Source organism: Siniperca chuatsi, linkage group LG5 (genome assembly GCF_020085105.1).
Source record: "Siniperca chuatsi isolate FFG_IHB_CAS linkage group LG5, ASM2008510v1, whole genome shotgun sequence".
Lineage (NCBI taxonomy): Eukaryota > Metazoa > Chordata > Actinopteri > Centrarchiformes > Sinipercidae > Siniperca > Siniperca chuatsi.
In genome coordinates, this window is record NC_058046.1 from 1434725 (window position 1) to 1456127 (window position 21403).

At 43.6% G+C, this 21403-nt stretch overlaps 2 protein-coding genes across 2 annotated transcripts in view; both read right to left on the minus strand.

The window, feature by feature from the left end:
* Positions 1-314: 314 nt before the first annotated feature.
* Positions 315-17094, minus strand: LOC122876793 (ras-related protein Rab-14-like). Its single transcript, XM_044197536.1, has 9 exons — positions 16979-17094; positions 12914-16597; positions 12357-12415; positions 9061-9114; positions 8155-8332; positions 7923-7989; positions 6108-6195; positions 5953-5983; positions 315-5560 (listed from the first exon to the last, which is right to left on the minus strand). The coding sequence occupies exons 3-9, from the start codon at positions 12406-12408 to the stop codon at positions 5383-5385; spliced, it is 648 nt and encodes a 215-aa protein (XP_044053471.1). The 5' UTR covers positions 12409-12415; positions 12914-16597; positions 16979-17094; the 3' UTR covers positions 315-5382.
* A 975-nt stretch (positions 17095-18069) lies between these two features.
* The window catches only part of si:dkey-220o5.5 (actin filament-associated protein 1-like 2), a 25864-nt gene continuing 22530 nt past the window's right edge, over positions 18070-21403 (minus strand). Inside the window, exons 11-15 of the mRNA XM_044197494.1 lie at positions 20020-20255; positions 19820-19929; positions 19518-19635; positions 18496-18662; positions 18070-18180 (exon numbers count right to left, since the gene is read on the minus strand). Coding sequence (XP_044053429.1) covers positions 18615-18662; positions 19518-19635; positions 19820-19929; positions 20020-20255 — 512 coding nt within the window. The 3' untranslated portion in view covers positions 18070-18180; positions 18496-18614. The remainder of the gene's footprint in view (positions 18181-18495; positions 18663-19517; positions 19636-19819; positions 19930-20019; positions 20256-21403) is intronic.

Here is a 21403-nt window from a genome sequence, read left to right on the forward strand (position 1 = left end):
ATTGAGAATGACTTCCGGATTCTGAAAACAGCGTCCAGACGACTACGACTGAAACCTTTTCTACCATGTTATATCACGTTTGTTTAATGTGAACAACTGAAATGTAAAAACAACAAAAATCGCAGGTTTACGCGTCAGTTATGCGCCAAACTGTTTCTCCGTCAGGAAGAAGTACTGAACTTGACTTTGGTCGAGGAAGCTAAGCAGTATTTCCCAGCAGATTCATTTGGACTGAAGGTGCAGGTGAATTTAAAAAACAACCACAGCGACTCCTCTCATGGGTCGCTCCGACAAATGAGATTCATCAGCGTATATACAGTATATATATACTTTATATACAAATAACTGAATCCCCACGGTCGTACAATGAAAAGGTACAGCAGAAAAAATCATTACAGATTTAGAATATAAATAGTCAAAAGAATCACAGGAAGCATGTTTGTTACTTTAGCAGACAGAAAATCAACAGACATTACAGAAAGAAAAAGAATAAAAACGTACAGAGCAGAGCGGAGATAAAACCGGACAACTCTGACCTGCAGTTATTCGCAAATCAAAATGTTTTTCAGCCTGATTTTAAAGTGCCTCCGTCTGTTTTATCGTTAGAAGCATTTATCGTTATTAAAAAAAAAAAAAAAAAAAAAAAACGAATGTAGCTGTGACGTTTATCTAAAGACGTTCTTTAAATTTAGGAATGTGGGGGGGCGCTGTGACAAACTTTTAAAAAAGGCGATTACGCTGCAGCAACACTGCCGCCTGCAGTCCCGGCACTGCTGTGAGCAGGCAGCAGTCTCTTCTGATGCTTTTTAATTCATTTATGAATATTTTTCTTTAATTAATTAAATGCTTGTGTTTTTCTTTCGTGAGTCCGGTGACTTCCTGTTGACTTTTGTGAGCCTTTGGTTCCTGGAAACTTGTTTAAAATCACAAAAAAAAAAACACAAGCGTCAACGAGGAAGCGAACTACCTCCTCCTTTCCTTTTAAAATAAAAGTTTCTCCCCTCCAGCGAATGCAGGTTATTAAGTGATGAAAAGTAACAAGAGGCCTGAAAATCTGGGATTTCATTCATAAAATCAAGCATCACGGTTGAAGAAGGCTGCTGTCCACCAATCAGAGGACAGGAAGAGTAAAATCACACTGATCGGTCCCCATTCAGACAGACGCGGACTGGGTTAAAAACCAGGTTTTGTGATGAAGCGGGTCCAGGAGTCCTCGGCGAAGCCTGGACTCACCGACAGCACTGGCTTTAATGTCCTTAACACTTGAGTTTTGACTGGATATGTACACGGGATCTGAGCGAGACTCGCCACCAGACCAGACTCTGAGCCGCGGTATCGCAGAGGACCGGGGGGATCGAAGTGAGCCAGGCAGGAACACGACTTCCTCCAAGCGGCTGCCTTTTACATTCACAACTACAGTACGGAGTCCCAGAGGAGACAAACGTCACCAACACGTTAACCTGCTGAGTCCACAGATGCGTACATTAGCTAGAGTTAAATAATCTAAATTCATATATTTACCTCCAAATTGTTAATAAAAATATTTAAAACCTCTGCTAAGAAATTGCAACGAGCAGTTAACAAAATAAAAACAGAACGATCAAAATACAAACAAGTCAAAATTATGACTTTTTAAAATCATGATTAAACATTTTATCTCGTAACTTTGGCTGAGGAAGTAAACATGTTGACTTAGTACCTCATTATTGTGTAGAATTTTTATAATTCTGAATTTTACTTTTTTGAATTTTACACACATTTACCTTTTACTGGCTCGTTTTATTTGGTCTTTTCATATTTTCTTGCTCCTGGCAGAGGTTTTACCGTTCATGTATTTCTTATTTGTCCTCCGATCTTTATAACACGGGGGGGAAAAAAAAGGAAATTGTAACGTACGTAAATGATCAAACATTGCCCTCTTTAATCATTTTGATTGATGTGTAATTTGTATTTTGATTCATCAGATAACCTGTTGGTGACATTTGCTGCTTCTGGGACTCATTCGGACCTCAACAGGAAACATTTCTCAAGCTTTTTTAAAAAGATCTCCAGACCCTTCGTGGTATTTAAGCAGTATTACTGAATATTATTTTAGTGTTTTCCCTCCTGGAAAGACACTGGACATAAAGTGGAAGCTTGACAGCCGATCTATTTAGTGTAAAATCTGACGTTAATCAGAATCGCATCAGGTCAAAGCTGCGTTAATCGATTTCTTTTAAAAACATTACGTGTTGTACTGTATGCGCGCATCAGTCAGCTTGTTTTGGGTTTTTTTTCTGCCCCCTTGTGGCCACAAAATCAATGAATACAGCTTTAAAATATATATATTTTTTAAAGTGTTAAGTAAAGTTTAGCGGAGCTACATTGGTGTTTCTGTTTTGTAGCTAGTCAGCGCTGGAATGCTTCATAAGGAACAAAATTAATGACCGATCTGGTTCATGTAGCGCTGGGATCACACTCTAAACACCTAATGAATTCATTTTACATTTAATCATTTAGTCGATGACTGACAGTTAGCGACAGGAGAGGAAACTTTAAAGCACTTCAGGACATCAAGGCTCGGGCATTTTGACTTGAACTGGAAAAGTCTGACGTTGCGTTGGAAGGCATGAATTGTCGCATTTCGCAAATTGTCCGAATGTTTCTTAAGATATCAAGTGTGGGGTTTGTTTGTTTTTTTTGCACGCCTTCATTGCAACGCAGTAATTTAGCTTTAGTGAGTCCAGAGTAACGCATTCAAGTAAAGTGAAATCCCAGCCTAACGTTAAAAAGAAAAAGCAAACGAAACGAAACCAGGCAGTAATAAATTTAAAGAATCTGCGTTGCTTCCACTTGTGCCATTTTTCTTCCCTCGACACGCACTTAACCAGGAGGGACGCAGAAAACGGCCTCTAGGGGGAGCTGTGACATCGAAAATATTCTGTATATATATATATATATATATATATATTTGGAAACACGTTAGAAAACAACCCAACATTAACAAGAAGAATGTAATAAAAATCTATCCTGAACTTGTGAACCACTGAGGGACCAGTATCGACGTTCTGGCTCAGGCAAGTCGTTTTCTTTATCATCACCTTCATCAATCAGTTGCTTTGTCTCCCCGCAGAGCGATCGATATTCAGAGTCGCCTTAAACGAAGTTATTTAGTTAAAATATTTTAGACTTTTAAAAAAAAAAAAGGCGTGGCGTTGCAGAGATGGCGGGTTTGGGGTTCCTGCCTGCGAATGTGTGTTTGTTAAGAGTCTTCAAGGGTTCACTTGGTTCCTTCTGTAGTAACAGAGACCTGAACCAGGACCCAAGTACGGCTGGGTCCAAATAATATTCAGTCTGATTTGGTCGGGCAGGGTGTACACTTGTAAATAAATTTTTATGCATGTTGGATTCGGGGAGGGTCAGTTTCAAATGAAGACCCGTAACGTGAGAAACTTGTGTGGGACTATGTGCAGCGAGGTCCCGGCTCTTTTCTGTGACCGCTCCATCCAGCTGGGATTAAAGGGGTACTCCAGTAATTTAGACGACACATCGTGCAAACTTGTTTGTTCGAAGCGCACTAAGGCTTTTAGTATCACACTTCCAGAAAGTTGGGGAACTTGCAAGATATATATATATTTTAAAGAAAGACTGGTCAAAACATCAGGCTTACTTTTGCAGACTCTAGACCATAGCCGCAGAAGACATTACGCAAAGTATTTTCAGAGGCTGAGTGGTACTAAGCATGATGGGTAAACTGATCCTCGTGTAAGATTAGCGGAGTGCACCTTTAACCTGCATTCGAGGTGACTGGACTGTAGTCAGACAAGTGAAATAACATCATCAGCTCCAGTTGCGAAACGCCTCCAGAGACAAACGTGACCACGAGAACAATGGTTTCGAAAGTCTCCGATCCACGTCAACAACTACAGTGTCTTCTGACCCACGTTACTGACACAGCGTAAATGGTCAGCAGTCCACGTGGAACAACTGATGGAATAACTATCCGAGTGATCGGGCAGGCAGCTCGAAGGGCAGCCGGTTTCATCGGAGAGCGTTGTTTGGAAACTCACGGATGACGAGCGAGCGAGACGAGGAGTTCGCTGGCATGAAATGAAATGTTTTCCGCGAAGAAGGAATCCCGGAGGTGGGTTTCGGATGTCCAGGCCACTCTGTGTTAGAATTTATGGTTTTGAAGCGTGAATTTTAAAAGGATTCTCCAACTGAACAACAAACGATGGGATATCACACACACACACGTGTAAGACATAAGTACGACTGTAAATCCAAAAGTTCATATCAAAGAGTGAATGTCAGAAGTGGCGTTAAGAAGATCTGGATTTATAGCAGATCAGATTATAGCTAAATTTGACCCTACGGTCTAGATTTGAAGATTTGGACTGGAGATGGTCCTTGATTTGGACCAAGACCAAGCTCTGAATCTGTCCATAGGAAGTCCGGAGTTGGAACTTGGGTGATGTGCCTTTTAGTGAAATGTAGTCCAGATTTGGGCTGTAGGATTGTATCTGTATTTGTCTCTAGGACATGGGTGTCCCACGAGTCGGATCCAGTCTCGGGAAAATGGTTGTCTAGTGCTGGACTAAGGGCTGTCCTATTCTGGTCTTAGAGCGGTCCTACTTTTGGGGCAAGCAAGCCTGGATGTGTGGTGAACCAAGGCCAGTCCAGCTTTGAGTCTAGGCTCTGGATGTGTCCATAGCGATGTCCCGTGGGACAACTAGGGTTGGTCCAAATTTGAGCCTTGTATCTGTATTTGTCTCTTGGGACAAGGGTAGTCCAAATTTGGATTGGCCATGATTGACTATGGCCGATGGGGATCCAGACTTGGAAGAGGCGGGGTCCGGATGGTAGTCCAGGAAAAGGGATGTCTGGTGATGTGTTTAGAGCTGTCCTATTCTGGGCTCAGAAGGGTCCCGCTTGGCCTGCCTTTGGGTCAATCAAGCCTGCATTTGAGCTGAAGGCAGTCTTGACTTGGACCAGGGGTGGTCCATCTTAAGCCTGGGGTGTGGATCAGTCCATTGCAATGTGGACTCCAGGTGCAATCCAGATTTGGGCTCTAAATTGGTCCAAATTTAAATTCTTGCATCTTTATTTGTCTCTCGAGACTGTGGGTTTCTGGATTTGGTTGAGGGCGTCCTGACTGAACCAAAGCTCGTGAATGTTTGATTGGGTGGAGGATGGCCGAATCTCGTTTTGGGTACTGAACTGAGGTCTGGATTTGACAACAGCTGGTTGGGACTGTGCCACTGCTATGTTAAATGTAATCCAGCTAAATCCTGTCTGACGCACTCTGGTTGGTGGTGCCTGGTGGAGAGGGGATCTCTGCGTACGCATCTGTCTGACTCCGTCCGTCCGTCCGTCCGATGGGTGTGTAGTTTCTGTCTGTGGTTAGCAGCTGCAGCCTTCTTTGGCGGGCTGGCTATCGGCGTTGAGGCGGCCTCCCTGCGGCGCAGACGGTTTGTGCTGGACTCCTGACTCTGCAGCGTTCAGGTCCAGACTGCCATCTTGGATGTTCTGGTAAATCCTCTTTGCCGCTTCCAGGAAGGCCTCCTCCACGTTCTCCCCTCTGAGGAAAAAGAGGGAGGACGGAGGGATCAGGATACAAATAAACAGATTAAAGCTTTAAAGTTGCACCTCAGGTCTGCTCTGACAGGGTCTGACTGTCCTCAGGTCCCTTTTTTTAATTGGTAAATTGGGAAAATTAGGCTAATTTATACGCGTTGGGTTCTGGTACATTTCGTACACTGTTTGGGAAATCTCCAAAATCTTTGACGTCAAGACCTCTAATGTGTTAATCTGTGTGTATTAATGCTTCACACGTAACGACATCTGTATGTATGTTCATGTTTGGATCTGCGCTGCTAGCATGTTTAGTTTTCCAGTGTTTTCAGCTGCGTCTGTTTTATAGTGACGAAAGAAAAGAAACCATCCACCGCAAGCGTGTGTGCGTACACTTACGTCTTAGCGCTGGCCTCGAGAAACAGCAAACCTGATCAACAACAGGAAGTAGAGATCACAATCAATCCCATGTCGTGTTTTCAGCTTAATTTTTATTTCATATTTTACTGCACACACACACACACACGTTAGTCCCATAATGTCACACTTCTCACCATTTTCTTCAGCGAACTGTTTGGCCTCCTCATACGTCACGTCTCTCTGAGCCTCCAGGTCGGCCTTGTTACCAATCAGAATGATCACCTGGACACACACACACACACACACACACACACACACACACACACACACACACACACGCGAGAAACTATACTGAACAAGGAGTCGACCACATTAAATTTCAAGTCTTTAATTTAATGAATTTAGAGAGTTGGTCGACTTTAAAAACTGCTCAAATCATGGTATCGAGTTAAAAAAATCAAGCATCACCTGAAAGAATCCAAAAAGGTTGTTTAAAATGAGAGAAAGTCAATATGATTTAAGAGGAATTTGCACGTTTAAATAACAGTATTTCAGTTAAAAAAGGGGTGAATTTATGGAACAACAGAAAGTGAGGAATTAAAAACATGTAGTACACTTAAGTTTAAACTAAAAGCTTAAAAATAACTTTAATAAATAAAAATGCATCAGCATCTTTACGTTGTGTTGTTTTCAGCGGCCCTTTTTAAAAACATGTTCGTGCCTTATTGTCTCTTATTATTTGTTGCAGACCAAAATAAATTTAAAGACATTACTAATACAGCTCCAACGTGTTCTGAGTAGTCAGTTCAGCCTGAACCAACTCGACTCCCTCTGTGCCAGCTCAGACGTATGAATCACCGGCAGGGAGCTCGTTAACGCCGGCACGTCGCTGCGTCCTTTGATGGTGTAATTCTTCACATAGAAGCAGATTTACAAGTCAGTCCAGCAACCGTCACGTGAAATCAGCTCTGTTGTACGGAATAACTCCTCCCCACTTCGTCGCAGTGTGGACATCAGTGGACTGGAGGCTGCTGAAGTCCTCGCCGGACTCGCTAATTTAACTTTAAAAATGACATTTTCCTTAACATCTGGCACAGTGCAATACATCTTTTTAACTTATAACTTATAAATTACCTACTGCAATTTGCACTCCTGCTTAAAAAGGGCGTACAGTACTTGCGTTTGACATTTGTTTTTGCGCAGTTCTTTGTACCGCGTGGTTCGTCTGTGTGCTGCTGCGACCAGCCGGGAGGGAGGGATAGATAACGTAATTGAGTACCTATAGATTCAGAATCAGAAACACTTTATTGATCCCCGAGGGGAAACTCTGTTATTACAGCAGCTCACTGTCACGTCAGCGCACACAGGAAGAGAAGCACTGAGCAGAAAATATAATACAGTCAAGATAAATTAAGCACCAAGTGGGTTTAAGTATAAAATTAAAACAAGTGTAAAGTACAAAGTGGATTTAGAGGTTGATGATAAGTATGTACGGTATAATTAAAACAATGTAATAATATAAGTAACAGTGCATGAACTGTCAAGTTAAGCTTATTAAGATGATTATGAGACGGAGGATATTGCACAGCAGTATTATTGTAGCATCATTGCAGTTGGTGTTGGCGTGACGAGCGCCTTTAGAAGTTCATTAGTGTTGTATTTTCCAAAATGACGGGACGAGGCTCATTACCTCAGAGTCACAGCTGACAGCCTTTAGTTTTACGAGTTTCTACCAACTCGACTAGTTACAGGAGCTTTTTGAAGGGCTCGGGGAGCTTACCTGCGACTTTACTTTAAGGGACTGAATTTAGATCCTCAGCTGTAAGTTCTCGGTGCTACGGAAGTCCCACCTGCAGCGATTTTACTTCCTGGTGGTCGTTTTAATAGACTAGAGTTTTTCAGATGCGGTGGAAACACAAACAGGAATGTACCTGGAGCTATTTTAGCACTAAGATGTTTAGCGAATCCAGCCCTCGGGTTTGTGCGTGTGTGTGTGTGCGTTAACTCACTGTGTTCGGGTTGGTCAGATTCCTGGCATCTGTCAACCAGCTGCTCAGGTGATTATAAGTACTTCTCCTAAAAAACACAAACAAAAAGAAAAGAAAAAGTTATTCATCAAGAGATCAAACTGATATGAAAACCACCATGAAATCACAGAAACCAGAAATGAGCTAAATGTCATCGCCCTCAGACGCCCAGGAAACGAACAGGAAGCACCCACACATGTGACCCCGTCAGTACCTGGTGATGTCGTACACCATGAGGGCCCCGGCGGCCCCTCTGTAATAGGACCTGGTGACGGCCCTGAAGCGCTCCTGACCGGCCGTGTCCCAGATCTGCAGCTTCACCTTCTGACCGTGGACCTCCATGATCCTCGTCCCGAACTCCACCCCGATGGTGTGAGGACAGTCCGCCATGACTGCGCACACACACACACACACAATACACAAAATACACATCGTTATGACAGTTAACATCAACACTGACACACAGCAGGAGAACACACACAGCAGCCCTGAAGTTAAAAACAGGATTCGGGTGTTTAGATTTTATAAATCCTGATTCTGAATCCACTTTCTACTATTCTCATTCCCAAAACACAGTGAAAGCAAATACCAGCTTTATTTTCAGAGTAAAAGCATTTGCATCCTGCATCTGAAGCAAAATTGTGATGCAAAAATGCTAAAGTTTGTGAGTATAAATTTCCCACAGCAGTCGAACTGAACCTCCTTCGTGTTCTGCTGGTTGACAGTGAAATGCAGCCGTAGCCCGCTCCACACACAGAATATGTATAAACAAACTAAATTAGAGTAGAATAATAAATAAAATAGGCAATACAATAGAACAAATTATTAAAAAGTAGCATATATTCATATACCCACAAACAATCTGTACGTGTCAGTGTATCAGTATAGAGCATCTTCTTTTATCGGAGCGTCTCCAAACTATCAGTGATGATATTTTACTTTTTAATGCTTCTTAAACGGAAGGAAAGGAAAGTTTTGGGTTCGGTGACGATAGAGAATATGAGGAGGAGGGAGGGAAGAGGAAGAGGAAGACGAGGCACACAGAAAGCAAAACAAAAATGACCACGAGGAAGAGCAGCGAGAGGCGGATGACAGCAGGAGAGAAGAAGAAATCACTCACATTTTTTCTCTGTGAACTGGTGCAGCAGACAAGACTTCCCTACTCCCATATCACCTGGAGAGACAGGAAGTTAAAAACACGAGGTCAGAGGTCAGAGGTCAGGCTGCAGTCACAGCAGCCGCTCCGACCGTCACAACGGCGACTTTAAAGTGAGGCGGGACGGTTTGGTCAGCTCAAGTCTTTGCTCGGCGACACACCGGTGTGATGTGAGCGGAGCTGCTGGTTCCTGGCACCTCGGCCGGCGCTCGCCCCCATGTGACTAACCCTTTCCAGCGTTTCACATGTGTGTACAGTAGCGTGTGTGTGCGCGCGGTCCCCTGTCCCCGAGACGCCGCCCGTCTCACTTCCTGGCTGCTATCCCAAAGACCCTGATTGGAGAGGCTCCCAGTCCAGCTCTCCAGTCGTGACGATGCAGTTTCGTCACACGAGATCGAAGCTCTCGTCCAGGTAACGGGTCGCGGCGGCTGTGATTTGACGCGAGCAGCGGGCCGCCGTGCAAGCGGCCATCTACTATTTGATTTAACGTGAACCTGAAGCACTTGTTTTCGAGCCTTGTTTCCTTATTTAGTCAGGCAGACTTCGGGTTTTTTAAGATTATTTTTAGGATTTGACAGGAACAGCTGTAGAGAGACGGGGAGTGTAGAGAGGGGATGCAGCACAGGTCCGCGGGCCGGATTCGAACCCCGGCAGCTGCGGTAAGGACTCACCGGGACGCCCCAGGCAGACTTTGTCAAAACTCCGAGTTCCTCTTTTGGTTGTATTTATTCGTTTGATTTAAGCGGCACCCTCAGGCCTCCTTTATTAAACCAGATCCATCTGGTTTAATGTTGCTTTGCTTTCCCCCAGAGAGCCGCCTCAGTGTAAACCCCCATCTCAAAGTTTGATTTGGATCATCTCCGTTTCACGTGCACCGGAGTCTCCTGGATAATCTAACGATCACACAGGTTTATGTTCTGACCGCCAGTTCAGCTCTGTCAGTCTGGTGGATGGTTCTAAATACTACAATACCCATGAGCCTCAGCTGCTGTTGCTGATTTAAACTGCTGATGTTTTATCAAGTTTCTACAAAGTCTAATCTTTAGCTTCAGCTCTGCGATTGGACGTTTGACGGTGAAATGCACACTGGGAGTTGTAGTCGACTTCTCTCCTCCAGTTTTTACGTCCGCAGGCTTCTTGTAGCTTTGACTTTTTAAATCAAAGAACCTGATATTTTCTAACAGTCGGAGAGCTTCGTGTCCGTCGGAGACTTGAAGCGAGAGAACTGTCGGTCACCAACACCGCGTGAGGAAAACGAATCGGACTACTGCAGGAACCCTGGAGGTCTGGAGTAACTCCTCACACTTCACTGCTCTATAGAGGGTTAACAGGCGAGCTAACGCAAGCAGCCGTGGGCTGGTCGTCTGCGGAAAGTCTCTGCAAAATCAATTTCCATAGAAATAAACTCGAGCCGTCCGGAAGGTAGGAAATCAATCTGAAAACTGATGGTGTGTTTGTGAAAGTGGAGCCTGTAAAGTTTAGTAGTTACTTGGTAAATTAGGTCCCATCAAAGCTGATAATTCTGCTTCTACATACTAACTGTAGACGCGTTTCTAAGTATGTTGTTTTACAGTGTTCCTTAACTAGCAGGAAATGATGTAATATTGGCGGCGGAAAGTCGCAGCAAAATGTTTTTCTAAAAATGTAATTGTTATATTTCATATTCTGATGAGTTTCTGAGGCTGAAGTTAAACATCAAATGTTTTCTAGTATGCATACTGACTGTACTTTATTTTGTAGTGGTGGACAGTAACTAAGTACATTTACTCACGTACTGAACTTAAAGGTCTAGTATGTAACATGTCGGGGGATCTATCGGCAGAAATGGAATATAATGTTTATAATTTAGTTTTCATCAGTGTTTAATCGCCTGAAAATAAGAACCGCTGTGTTTTCGTCACCTTAGAATCAGCCTTTATATCTACAGAGGGAGCGGGTCCCCTTCCACGGAGGCCGCCATGTTGCACCGCCATGTTGCTACAGGAGCCCCGAACGGACAAACCAAACGCGCGAGTTTCGTGGCCACCGTAGTTTCTCCTACACTTCGATTTCAGCAATAGACGCCACTAAATCCTCCACACTGGACCTTTAAGTACAAATTTGAGGTACTTGTACTTTACTTGAGTCTTTTCTCTTCATGATACTTTCTTCTTCTACTGAAATATTACACTTTTCACTTCACCACATTTATCTGACGGCTTCAGTTACTTTACAGATTCAGATTTTTACACAAAAACACATGAAGAGTTTATAAAATCTGATGTTTTGTAATAAAACCTATTCAAGTTCAGCTGAAACGATTAGTCGGTTGACAGAAAATTAATCGGCAGCTGTTTAAAAACCCACCTGTATAGACGTGTTTAATATCTTTATGTCTATTCAAATGTTTTAATGTTGTTCTTTTATATTTCGTTTTCTCTCTCTCTGTTTGACCACTTCTTGAAATCTCGGTTTTTATTGCATTTTCTGTGTATGATGTTCTTTTACAATTCATTTCTCTATGATTCGCTATCTTTGCACCTGTATTGTATAGTATAGTATTGTTGTATTTTGAAGCACCTTGTAACTCTGGTTTTGAAGTCGCTATAGAAATAAACGTTTATTATTATTATTATGACAATCGTTGAAGTCGTTTCTCCTGTAAATCCCTTCCTGGCTGCAGCTCCTCAGATGTGCAGATCTGCTGCTTTTCCTCTGAACGACTGTAATAACTGTGATGTTTGTTAATAACGTCGAGCTTCGGACTGTCGGTCGGACACGACGACACGGTGAAGGCGTCACTTTGGGCTCTGGGTCGTTGTGACGCCGCTTCTCACTGTTTTCACGAGTTTTCCAAACCGATCGATCGATCGACGGATCGACGGAGAAAAGAATGGGCAGATGGATCCAGAATGAAAAGCATCATCAGCTGCAGTCCGACACAAACCGGTTCAACATGAGCTCCAGCTCCACCAGCTGCAGCAGCAACATCCTGCTTTACATTAATGCACGAGGAATAATAACCTGATGATAGAATATATAACAGCACAGCAGCCACAGGGACGCTGCACTGCTTTAATGCTTTAAGGGCTTTTTCCTGATTTAAACTTAAGACTTTCACTGCAGCAGTGTTTCAGTGTGTGTTAGTGCTTTTCCTGCATCACTGCTTATGTGTCTCCTTTGGAAGTGGGACACAGATTATGTTGGTCTTAAAAACAGCCTCGGTGCTGTGTCCACCAGCAGACCTCCCTCAGTGTAATGACTCAAACCGTCTCACTCACCGATGATGATGTATTTGAAGATGTAGGAGTAGTTGTAAGGTGCGGCTGTCATCTTGATACTGTGAAAACAGGAAAAAGGGTCCTGATTTAAGCTCAACTTTGACAGTCTGAGTTCAAACAGAGAGCCCACACCCCGTCCGAGGGTCTGAACTGCATCAGTCTCCGTTTAATCACCTCTGCGGTCAAACAACCGCAACAGAAACCGTTAAACTGGGCAACAAACAAAAGGGAGCAGCCGGCTAGGCTAACACACGGCTAGGCTAAACGCTAGCTCAGCTTTAGCATGAGCCGTTAAGCACCGTGACAGTCGTGCAGGAGGGAAGCAGTAGTCTTTAGCAGAAGTATTAAACACAATCAGCTGACTTCCTTCTCTGAGAAAACCTCGGAACTCCTTCTGTTAGCTTAGCTCTGTAGCTAACCGGCTAACAGCTGCAGTTCTGTCTACGCCTTGCTAACAGGCTAACAGCAGGAGGCCACTTTTTAATCAAGACTCACGACAAAAAGCAGGAAATAATAAAGCAGGCAGGCAGGACGTGTTAGAAATCCCGCTGTCTTACCTTCTGTCCCGTTATCTATCTAACCTGTAAACGTGATAAAACTGCTGATTAGACTGATAGTTAGCTAGCTGGTTAGCCCGGTGATCCGTCAGGAAACCTTTCCCCTCTTCCGCGATTCTTCTTCTGCGGCGATAACTGGGGAAACACCGCGAGACTTCAGGGCTGTCCGCTGCCCCCCAGTGGGCGAGAGGAGGACGTTTAGATAACGTGACGTCTTCTTCCGCCAGTGTGTTTAACTTTATTGCCTGAGGTGACACATTCACAGTTACATCATTACATATTATAATATTAGATTATTATTATTGATGCAGTAACATGTAAGATGCATGTTAATGTTGTCGCTGGCTGCAGTACAGCTAATTTTATTCTTTTTTTTTTGTACTTTCGTAGAAAAGGTTTCAGTCGTAGTCGTCTGGACGCTGTTTTCAGAATCAAGACGTTTCAGCTCCCGTCCGGAAGTCAATATTTTCCTCTGAAATGTGTTCGAGATGAAGTATAAAGTAGCATCAAATTAAAACACTCAAGTAAAGCACCACTAACTCAGATCTGTACTTGAGTAAATGTACTTCGTTACTTTCCACCACTGCAGATGGAAGCCCACTTTGCTCCAAGCAAAGAAAAAAATGACAAAAAGTTATATTAAAATCAAAATGATCATAGAAAGCCAAAATGATACTTGGTCACCGTGTCATAATATTGACTTTTCATTTCATAATTTTTAGAATAGAATACACCACCAACAGCTCACCAAAATAATAAAAGCAGCACAAAAAACACGTAACATATAGAACAAATAACATGCAGAACAAACAAGAACCCACGAGACGAAAACTTTAACTACACTACAGTAAAAAAAACAAACAAATGAAATACTTAAAGAAGTGCTTTCCTGACCTCATTCCACAGTTATCCTTATGAGTGTTAATATATCAAAAAGTCTTGAAAGTATTACTCAGAGTTCCTCTTGTGGTTTCAGCTTCTTTTTAAATCACCGATTCAAACTGCAGCGTGATGACCGACAGTATTAAGATGCCAACAAACTACAAACTACAAAACTCCCATTTGTAGCCTGCTGTGGTGCATCTGCAGCAGCCGCAGCAGTAAAGTGACGAACACATTAATGCATAATATCATATATATTATTCTGCATGATGAGCACTTTTACTTTTGGTGCTTTAAGTACTTTTTGAATGCAGGACTGCTTGTAACAGAGTGTTTCTACACTGCGGTGCTTTTGCTGCAGTTTCAGGTCCGAGCGCTTCCTCCACGGCTGTTCAGCCTCAAGCTGAACACGTAGAGACGAACCCTGAAGCAGGTCGGAGACACCTGACCTCAATTAAAAAGGGACGCAGCTGTGTTGTTTCATGTTTTGCATAAACTTATTTCCAGTCCAAGTGCTCACATTCGATCCCTGAAGAGTCAGAAAGGTGTGACTGGAGTAAAAGTTGCATTTTATCGGTTTTCGCCTGCGTTTTTTATTCATCACTGCGTTCATCGCCTTCAGAACTCATCTAATAACTTTAATAATCTTAAATACATTTGATTCACATCAATTATTTCTACATTTTCAAATGTGCCCGGTTATCCTCAAAAAGAAAATGTGCATTACATCCATGTTTGAAGCTAATTAAAACGCTGGCAGATAAATAAATAGAGGTAGTACAAAAACACACAGTTAGGAGACATAAAGGGTTTTTAATCAGTTGATTAATTTAGCAACTTGCTGCCGGTTTGGGGACAGAAAACAGATCCAAAGGAAACCAGGGTGAAGACTTGGTTATGGGGAGGTTTAGGTTGGGGTTGGGGAGGGGCTTGTCCTAAATGCCCTCCTACAGTAATAGTGTGTGTGTGTGTGTGTGTGTGTGTGTGATTTGATTTTGCTCCAACAAACCGTTTCACACCTTTACAAGTAAAAACAGAACTGATGTAAAATTCAGTTTTTTAATATTAGAGTATCATTTTACAGATCACTGTTTAGTCCGACATCAACAAACTGTCTCCTGAGATTATTATAAAATCCAGTAAATATAAAAAAAAAAAAGATACAAAAGAGTGATCGTCATGCTAATAAACATAAATCATCAATGATTCTTAGTCGTATGTATATGATAACTTTGTGACGATCATTTCAGGACAGAAACTGTTTCAGTTACAACCAGCGGTGGAAAGCAACTAAGTACATTTACTCAAGTGCTGTACTTCACCTGAGTATTTCCCTTTACTGCTACTTCATACTTCACACTGCGTCTGTCTGACGGCTTCAGTTATATTCAGATCACAGCGTTTCATCCCCTTCCCGTCCGGTGGAAACCTCGTATCTCCAGGTGTTTGTGACGAGCTGAAGGATGAAGAGTTTCCTTCATGTGCTGAGGAAACTCTCCTCCTCCTGAAGCTGAATAAACTCTTTAACCCCCCCTCGGATCAGCTGGAGAACGCATCGTCACAGAGCTGAAAACAGGCTGTTTCTCTGATACGTGGTTCTCGCAGGACGGCGACGCTGCAAACACGTGATGGTCTTATAGACCATGATGCATTGCTGCAGGTTAAACTACCCAACAGTATATAAAGCAGTTAAAATGAGCTCAACCTGAAACATCTGCAGCAGTAAAATGCAACACACACATGAATGCAGCAGGAATATGACTCCAGAAACATCAGATATAATAAACACTGACAGGAAGCGTTTTACTGTCAGCTGATAACACTTCTATACTTTTACTGCAGTAAATGATCTGAATACTTGTTCCACCGCTGGAAATAACACACAGTTACGTCAAAGAGGTCGTGTGGGATTAAACGAAACAGAACGAAACAGTAATTCACAACAGCGAGTCGTCAGTGAAGAGATTTACACAGCAATGCAAAATATTCCCGTCACAGTTTTACAGACTCCAGCTCGCTCTGAGCGGCTTTAAAGCAGGAAGCGACCGGCTCATTCGGAGAAATCGAACGTGTGATCAGCACGTTGTTCGTCTGCCGCTGCTAGTGATGTGTCGCTCCGTGAGCCGGATCCTTTAAATGAACGAACAAAGCACCTTTTTGAACAGAGCGGAAAAACATTTTTGTTTTTTTGTTTCATATTATACAAATTTAACTGTCTGTATAGAGTTGCGTAATTATTTATTAACCGCACAATTTCATTAGTAGTGTTACAACTAGGATAGTTATTCTTGACGCATCCCACTTTTTAACCATCAATATGACAGAACATTTCCACGTGTTGCAGTCGAAGAATCTTGCGTATTTATTTCTCGTAACAAATAAGAAAGTAACTTCGGCAGCGACCGGCAGAAAGATCCGGCTCCCTTCAGAGAGCCGCGATTCCCGTCGCTAGCTGCTACAACTGCTTCAAAGCACCAAGTACAACAGGAAGTACACTGGATTCTTAAGTACCAATATATTATTGTGATGGATCTTGAACGACGTATTGTTTATTGAAATATTAAAGCCTTTAACTGGACGAAAATTAACCCTGATAGACGGGGGTCGGTAAACTTTGTTTTCTGTTTATGTCTTGAGCGGTCAAGAGGCCAATACAGACATTTAGTTAGAAAAAAAACAACCCATTTTAAATTAAATCCACATCGGATCTTAGAAGGTTCTTCAGCTGGGAGGGCTGTAGTTTGTAGACGGGGCGTGACGATTGGACGGCTGGTGTCAAGCAGCAGCTTTGGTTTCCCATTCCTGTGAAAACAGTAGCAGCAGAGTTACCTGGATAACAGAGGCACAGTCTTCAGCAGCTTCTGCGAGTTACTTAACGTCCCCTCCAGTGGTTTAACCTCTCACCTTGCTGCAGTGATGTCACGGTGTACTCCGGGACCCCGTGACATCACTGACGGGTGTGGTCAGAGGTGAAACCGGCTTAAAACTTTCAAGTTAAGTTACTCTTTAACATAATAATGTTAGCATGTCAACAAGCTCAACATTAAATGCCAAACATGCTAAAGTGAGCAAGTTAACATACTAACATTAGCATGCTAGCATGCTAAATGTTACACGTCTAAACATTGTAGTCAGATGTACAATAATTTAGCCCTTTGTAAAGTGTAATAATTCTTTTCTTACATTTTTCGATTATAGCAGCAGCGTGCGATTATTCACTGCATGTTAACATATCAATGTATTGGAAGCAGTCGTCGTAGTATTGGTAGAAAACTGACCCTGGATCTGCCACAAATGATCCGATCGTATCTCTGCTCAGATCTGGTGAGGGGGTAAACATACAGACATCATAAATATCGTCCTCCTGCTTCCCTGAAGTCACCGGTGTGGCGACATTTTGCCTTCCCCGTGAGGTATGTCAACAACGAACGTGTCATTGACAGAAAAACTACAGTTTGTAGGCTAGGCTACAGGCGGGTGCCGTACGCTAGTGTTGTGTCGGTCGCGAACGAGTCGTTTTTTTGTTATAGGCTACAGCTACTTTTTAACCATCAATGTAACAGAACATTTCCATGTACTGCAGATGAAGAATCTTGCCTATTTATTTTTTGCAACAAGTAACTTCGGCATCGACCGGCAGAAGCGGCACTAAATGAAGAGCCGCCACCTGAGGCCGCACGCCACCTGAGGCCGCACGCCACCTGAGGCCTCACGCCAGCTGAGGCCGCACGCCAGCTGAGGCCTCACGCCACCCGAGGCCGCACGCCACCCGAGGCCGCATGCCACCTGAGGCCTCACGCCACCCGAGGCCGCACGCCACCCGAGGCCTCACGCCACCCGAGGCCTCACGCCACCCGAGGCCGCACGCCACCCGAGGCCGCACGCCACCTGAGGCCTCACGCCAGCTGAGGCCGCACGCCACCCGAGGCCTCACGCCACCCGAGGCCGCACGCCACCCGAGGCCGCATGCCACCCGAGGCCTCACGCCACCCGAGGCCTCACGCCACCCGAGGCCTCACGCCACCTGAGGCCGCACGCCACCTGGGAAACAGCTTTCTGCAGGTGAGGAAAGTCAAGCTGTTGTTGTAAAGTTGCCTTCTGCCGTCTAGTGACTCTTCTTTTTGTTTTTGTGTTTAACCGTTTGTTCCCTGTTGACCGGTAAAATAAGTTGCTATTACATTTTAAATAAATTATTTAAATCTGACCATATGTGTGCGGTTCATTCACTTGATATCACGTAGCCTGTGTTTTTGTATGTATGTAAATGATCTCACCTTCCTCCTCTGGAAAACCTTTCCATGTTCGATGAACAGCGCCGAAGGAGCTCGTCTCAGAGAGTTTTTAGCCGAGGCCGTCCGTCGCAGCAGAGGGTTCAGGAAACCCGCCTGGACCAGCAGAGACCAGCAGAGGTTAGAAACCAGTGAAACCAGTGAGCAGAGTAGATCAAAACCACAGCGTGGCTGAGTTATAATACAGTTCATGTGCACAAGTAACTGATGTTCTTATACTTAAGTTATTAAGTTATTATTGTGTGTTTTAAAGGTATTTAAGATTATTCTCTAACCTTAACAAAAGGTTTTAGTTGTATAAAGTTTATTTAACCACAGTCTTTCACTAACCTTCACCAAACTGTTGCCGTGTGCAGATATTACAGAAATTATAGTCACTGAACACAATTCGCCTGTCACTGTTTTTCCTACCTGAGCGCGCTCAGTGCAGACGGCCAGCGACTGTCTGAAAGAGGTGCGTTTGTTTTGCTTCCCGGCAGACGCCAGGTTGATCTCTGACCCCGCCCTCAGCTGCACCGTCCTCTTCCCGGTCAGCTCCAGCTTCTGAACGCCTCGTTCCACTTCCACCGACTTCCTGTCTGAAACACAGCGACACTGTCTGTGGATTTTTTTTTTTACCTCTAGCACGTGTGGGTCCCTGTTTTGTTCAAATTTGTTGACCTTTGACCCGAGCTGTGCTGACGTTTGCGGGCGCAGCCAATCGTTGCCCACTGCTTGAACTAATGACTTGTGTTTCTGAATTTCCGGAAAGCGCTCGCTGCTGCTCGTTAAGCTTCTATACTAACGACTCAGGTGACTTTATCAACATCTTAATCGACTCAGATCTTTTCTCAAACGGACTGTGGTGTCTGAACAGTCAGAGGACAGCGTTCAGAGAGATTCTGGAGAGGAAATCAACCTGAAACTATAATCCCCAGTGACACTTACGCCCCGAGCTTTCATGTTTTCTGCTGGTGGAGAGTTTATTGATGAGATGAGACTCACTGTGGCGGGTGAAGACGGTGTTGCTGTAGGTCACTGAGTCTCTGGACGACACCGAGCTGCCGCGAACTGAATCCTGAGAGCCGTTGAGCTGAAAGACGACAATCGGAGATAGGTTATTATCTGTCGTAACCGGGTCTCTGCGGAGTACGGACGACCGCTCCTGCCAGAAAACTAAACATTTTTAAAACTAATGAAAAGTTAGGAATTATACAAAATAAGTCTGATCTTTGTTATTTTTATTTTCATCATTCTAAACATAGAAATAAATACATGTTAAAATACATCTGAATGCTTCCTCCACCGCTGCGGAGGTCACATTTCTGTGAACTAATTAGTTTTTTAGTTCTTTCTACGGTTTTACTGAAGTCAGAGGGTCGGAGTACTTCCTCCATCGCTGGTGTCTGAGTGATTTTGGACAAAGCTAAAATGCTTTGCTCCGCGGAGCGTACCATGTGCTCCAGTATGGAGCTGTTGGAGTAGATGGGCTGTTCTCGGCCCGTTCCACTCAGATCGAAGGGGTCGTCCATGTAAGTGTTGGAGGTGGGAAACCTTCGAGTCCACAGCCCACTGAGGAGGGGGAAACAACAAAACAAAATCACTGCAGAAGAAGAAGAAGAAGCACAATACCACGCGGGGGTGCCTCACGGTTCTACTCTTGGACCACTTCTTTTTTTCAATTTCCATAAATGATCTTCCAAATGTTATATGAATGGAGGAGCTGATAGATGGACGTATTAACAGACAGTCTTACCTGAGAGCTCCACCTGTGTGCTCCTGTGTGTTGTTGTCATGGTGACTGTGATTGGCAGCGCCGTCCTGCAGCAGCTTTAACCATCGCTCCTTTTCATCTGAACTACTGAGCTGAAGTAAGGATGGACGGACACGTGAACATGTGTTCTGTATGAATTAATTAAAATGAATTATTTCCTGTTTCCTGCCACGTCAGCTCACCTCCAGCACAGCCACCTGGTCACCGAGCATGCTCAGTGTGATCCTGTAGGAGTGGGCGGTGTCGGGCCCGGCTCTGACCTCACACCCTCTGAGCTGGACGGTGTACTGAGGCGACCGCTCCCTCTTCACCTCCTCCTTCACCTCCTCCTCCTCCTCTCCGAACATGTTGAGCAGACCGGCCTCCACCTGACACAGTAAACTTTGCCACTGACAGTTCATCAGCACACTCAGGAAACCTGTCAATCAAACACACCAGAGGTCAGAGGTCACTCGAACATGACATCATTTAATAACTGTCGAATTAAAGGAGCTTAACGGAGTTTCAGCCTGTTTCTTTACGTTACTGATGACGAGTGGTGGAAAGTAACTAAGTACATTTACTCAAAGTACAAATTTGAGGTTCTTTTCTTGAGTATTTTCTCTTCATGCAACTTCATACTTCCACTCCGCTACATCTCAGAGGCAAATATTGTACTTTTTACTCCACTACAGTTATAGTTACTTTTCAGATTAAGATTTTACAAACACCTGGACTTGTTGCACCAGTTTATAAAACATGATTATTATAGATTAAACTACTCAACAGAACACGAAGCACATCAAATCATCTCCACCTCGAACAAAACTGAAGTACCGCTTAGATATTTATACATCATTAATAATGATCCAATAACAAAACACTGACAGGGGCCATTCTGCATAATGAGTGCTTTTACTTTTGATCGTAGAAAAGGTTTCAGTCGTAGTCGTCTGGACGCTGTTTTCAGAATCAAGACGTTTCGGCTCCCATCCGGAAGTCATTCTCAATTGTGAAAATGGTCTGAGAACTCAGAAATGTAAGCTACTCTGTGTTGCTTAAGCCCCGCCCTCAGGGAGGAGTCTACCTGAGTATCTGTTGATTAGCTAGTTTCACCTGAAACTGACCTAATTGTTTCCAAGATGACCCAGTAATCAGGCCTGTTGTTTAAAGGATCTTTAGACAGCACGATGTTCCTGTTTTCTTTAAACCAGACAACACTTTAAGACAGAAACATCCTAAGGACAAGATGTCCACACAGAAACAGAGCAATGTAGTTTATTCAATTCAGTGCAGTGAGGAAAACTGCAAAGAACGGTACACAGGTGAGACCAAACAGCCACTTCACAAAAGACTTTATCAGCACAGACGACACGCTAACTCAGGATTACAGAGCGCCGTGCATTTGCATCTAAAAGCTACAAACCGCACATTTGAAGACAGCGAGGTGAAGATTCTCAGTAGAGAGAAGAGTTGGTTTGAAAGAGGAGTCAAAGAAGCCATTTTTGTGAAAAAAGAAAACCCCTCTTTGAACAGAAATGGTGGTCTGAGATTCAACCTGCCCAAAGTTTACCACAGTGTATTAAC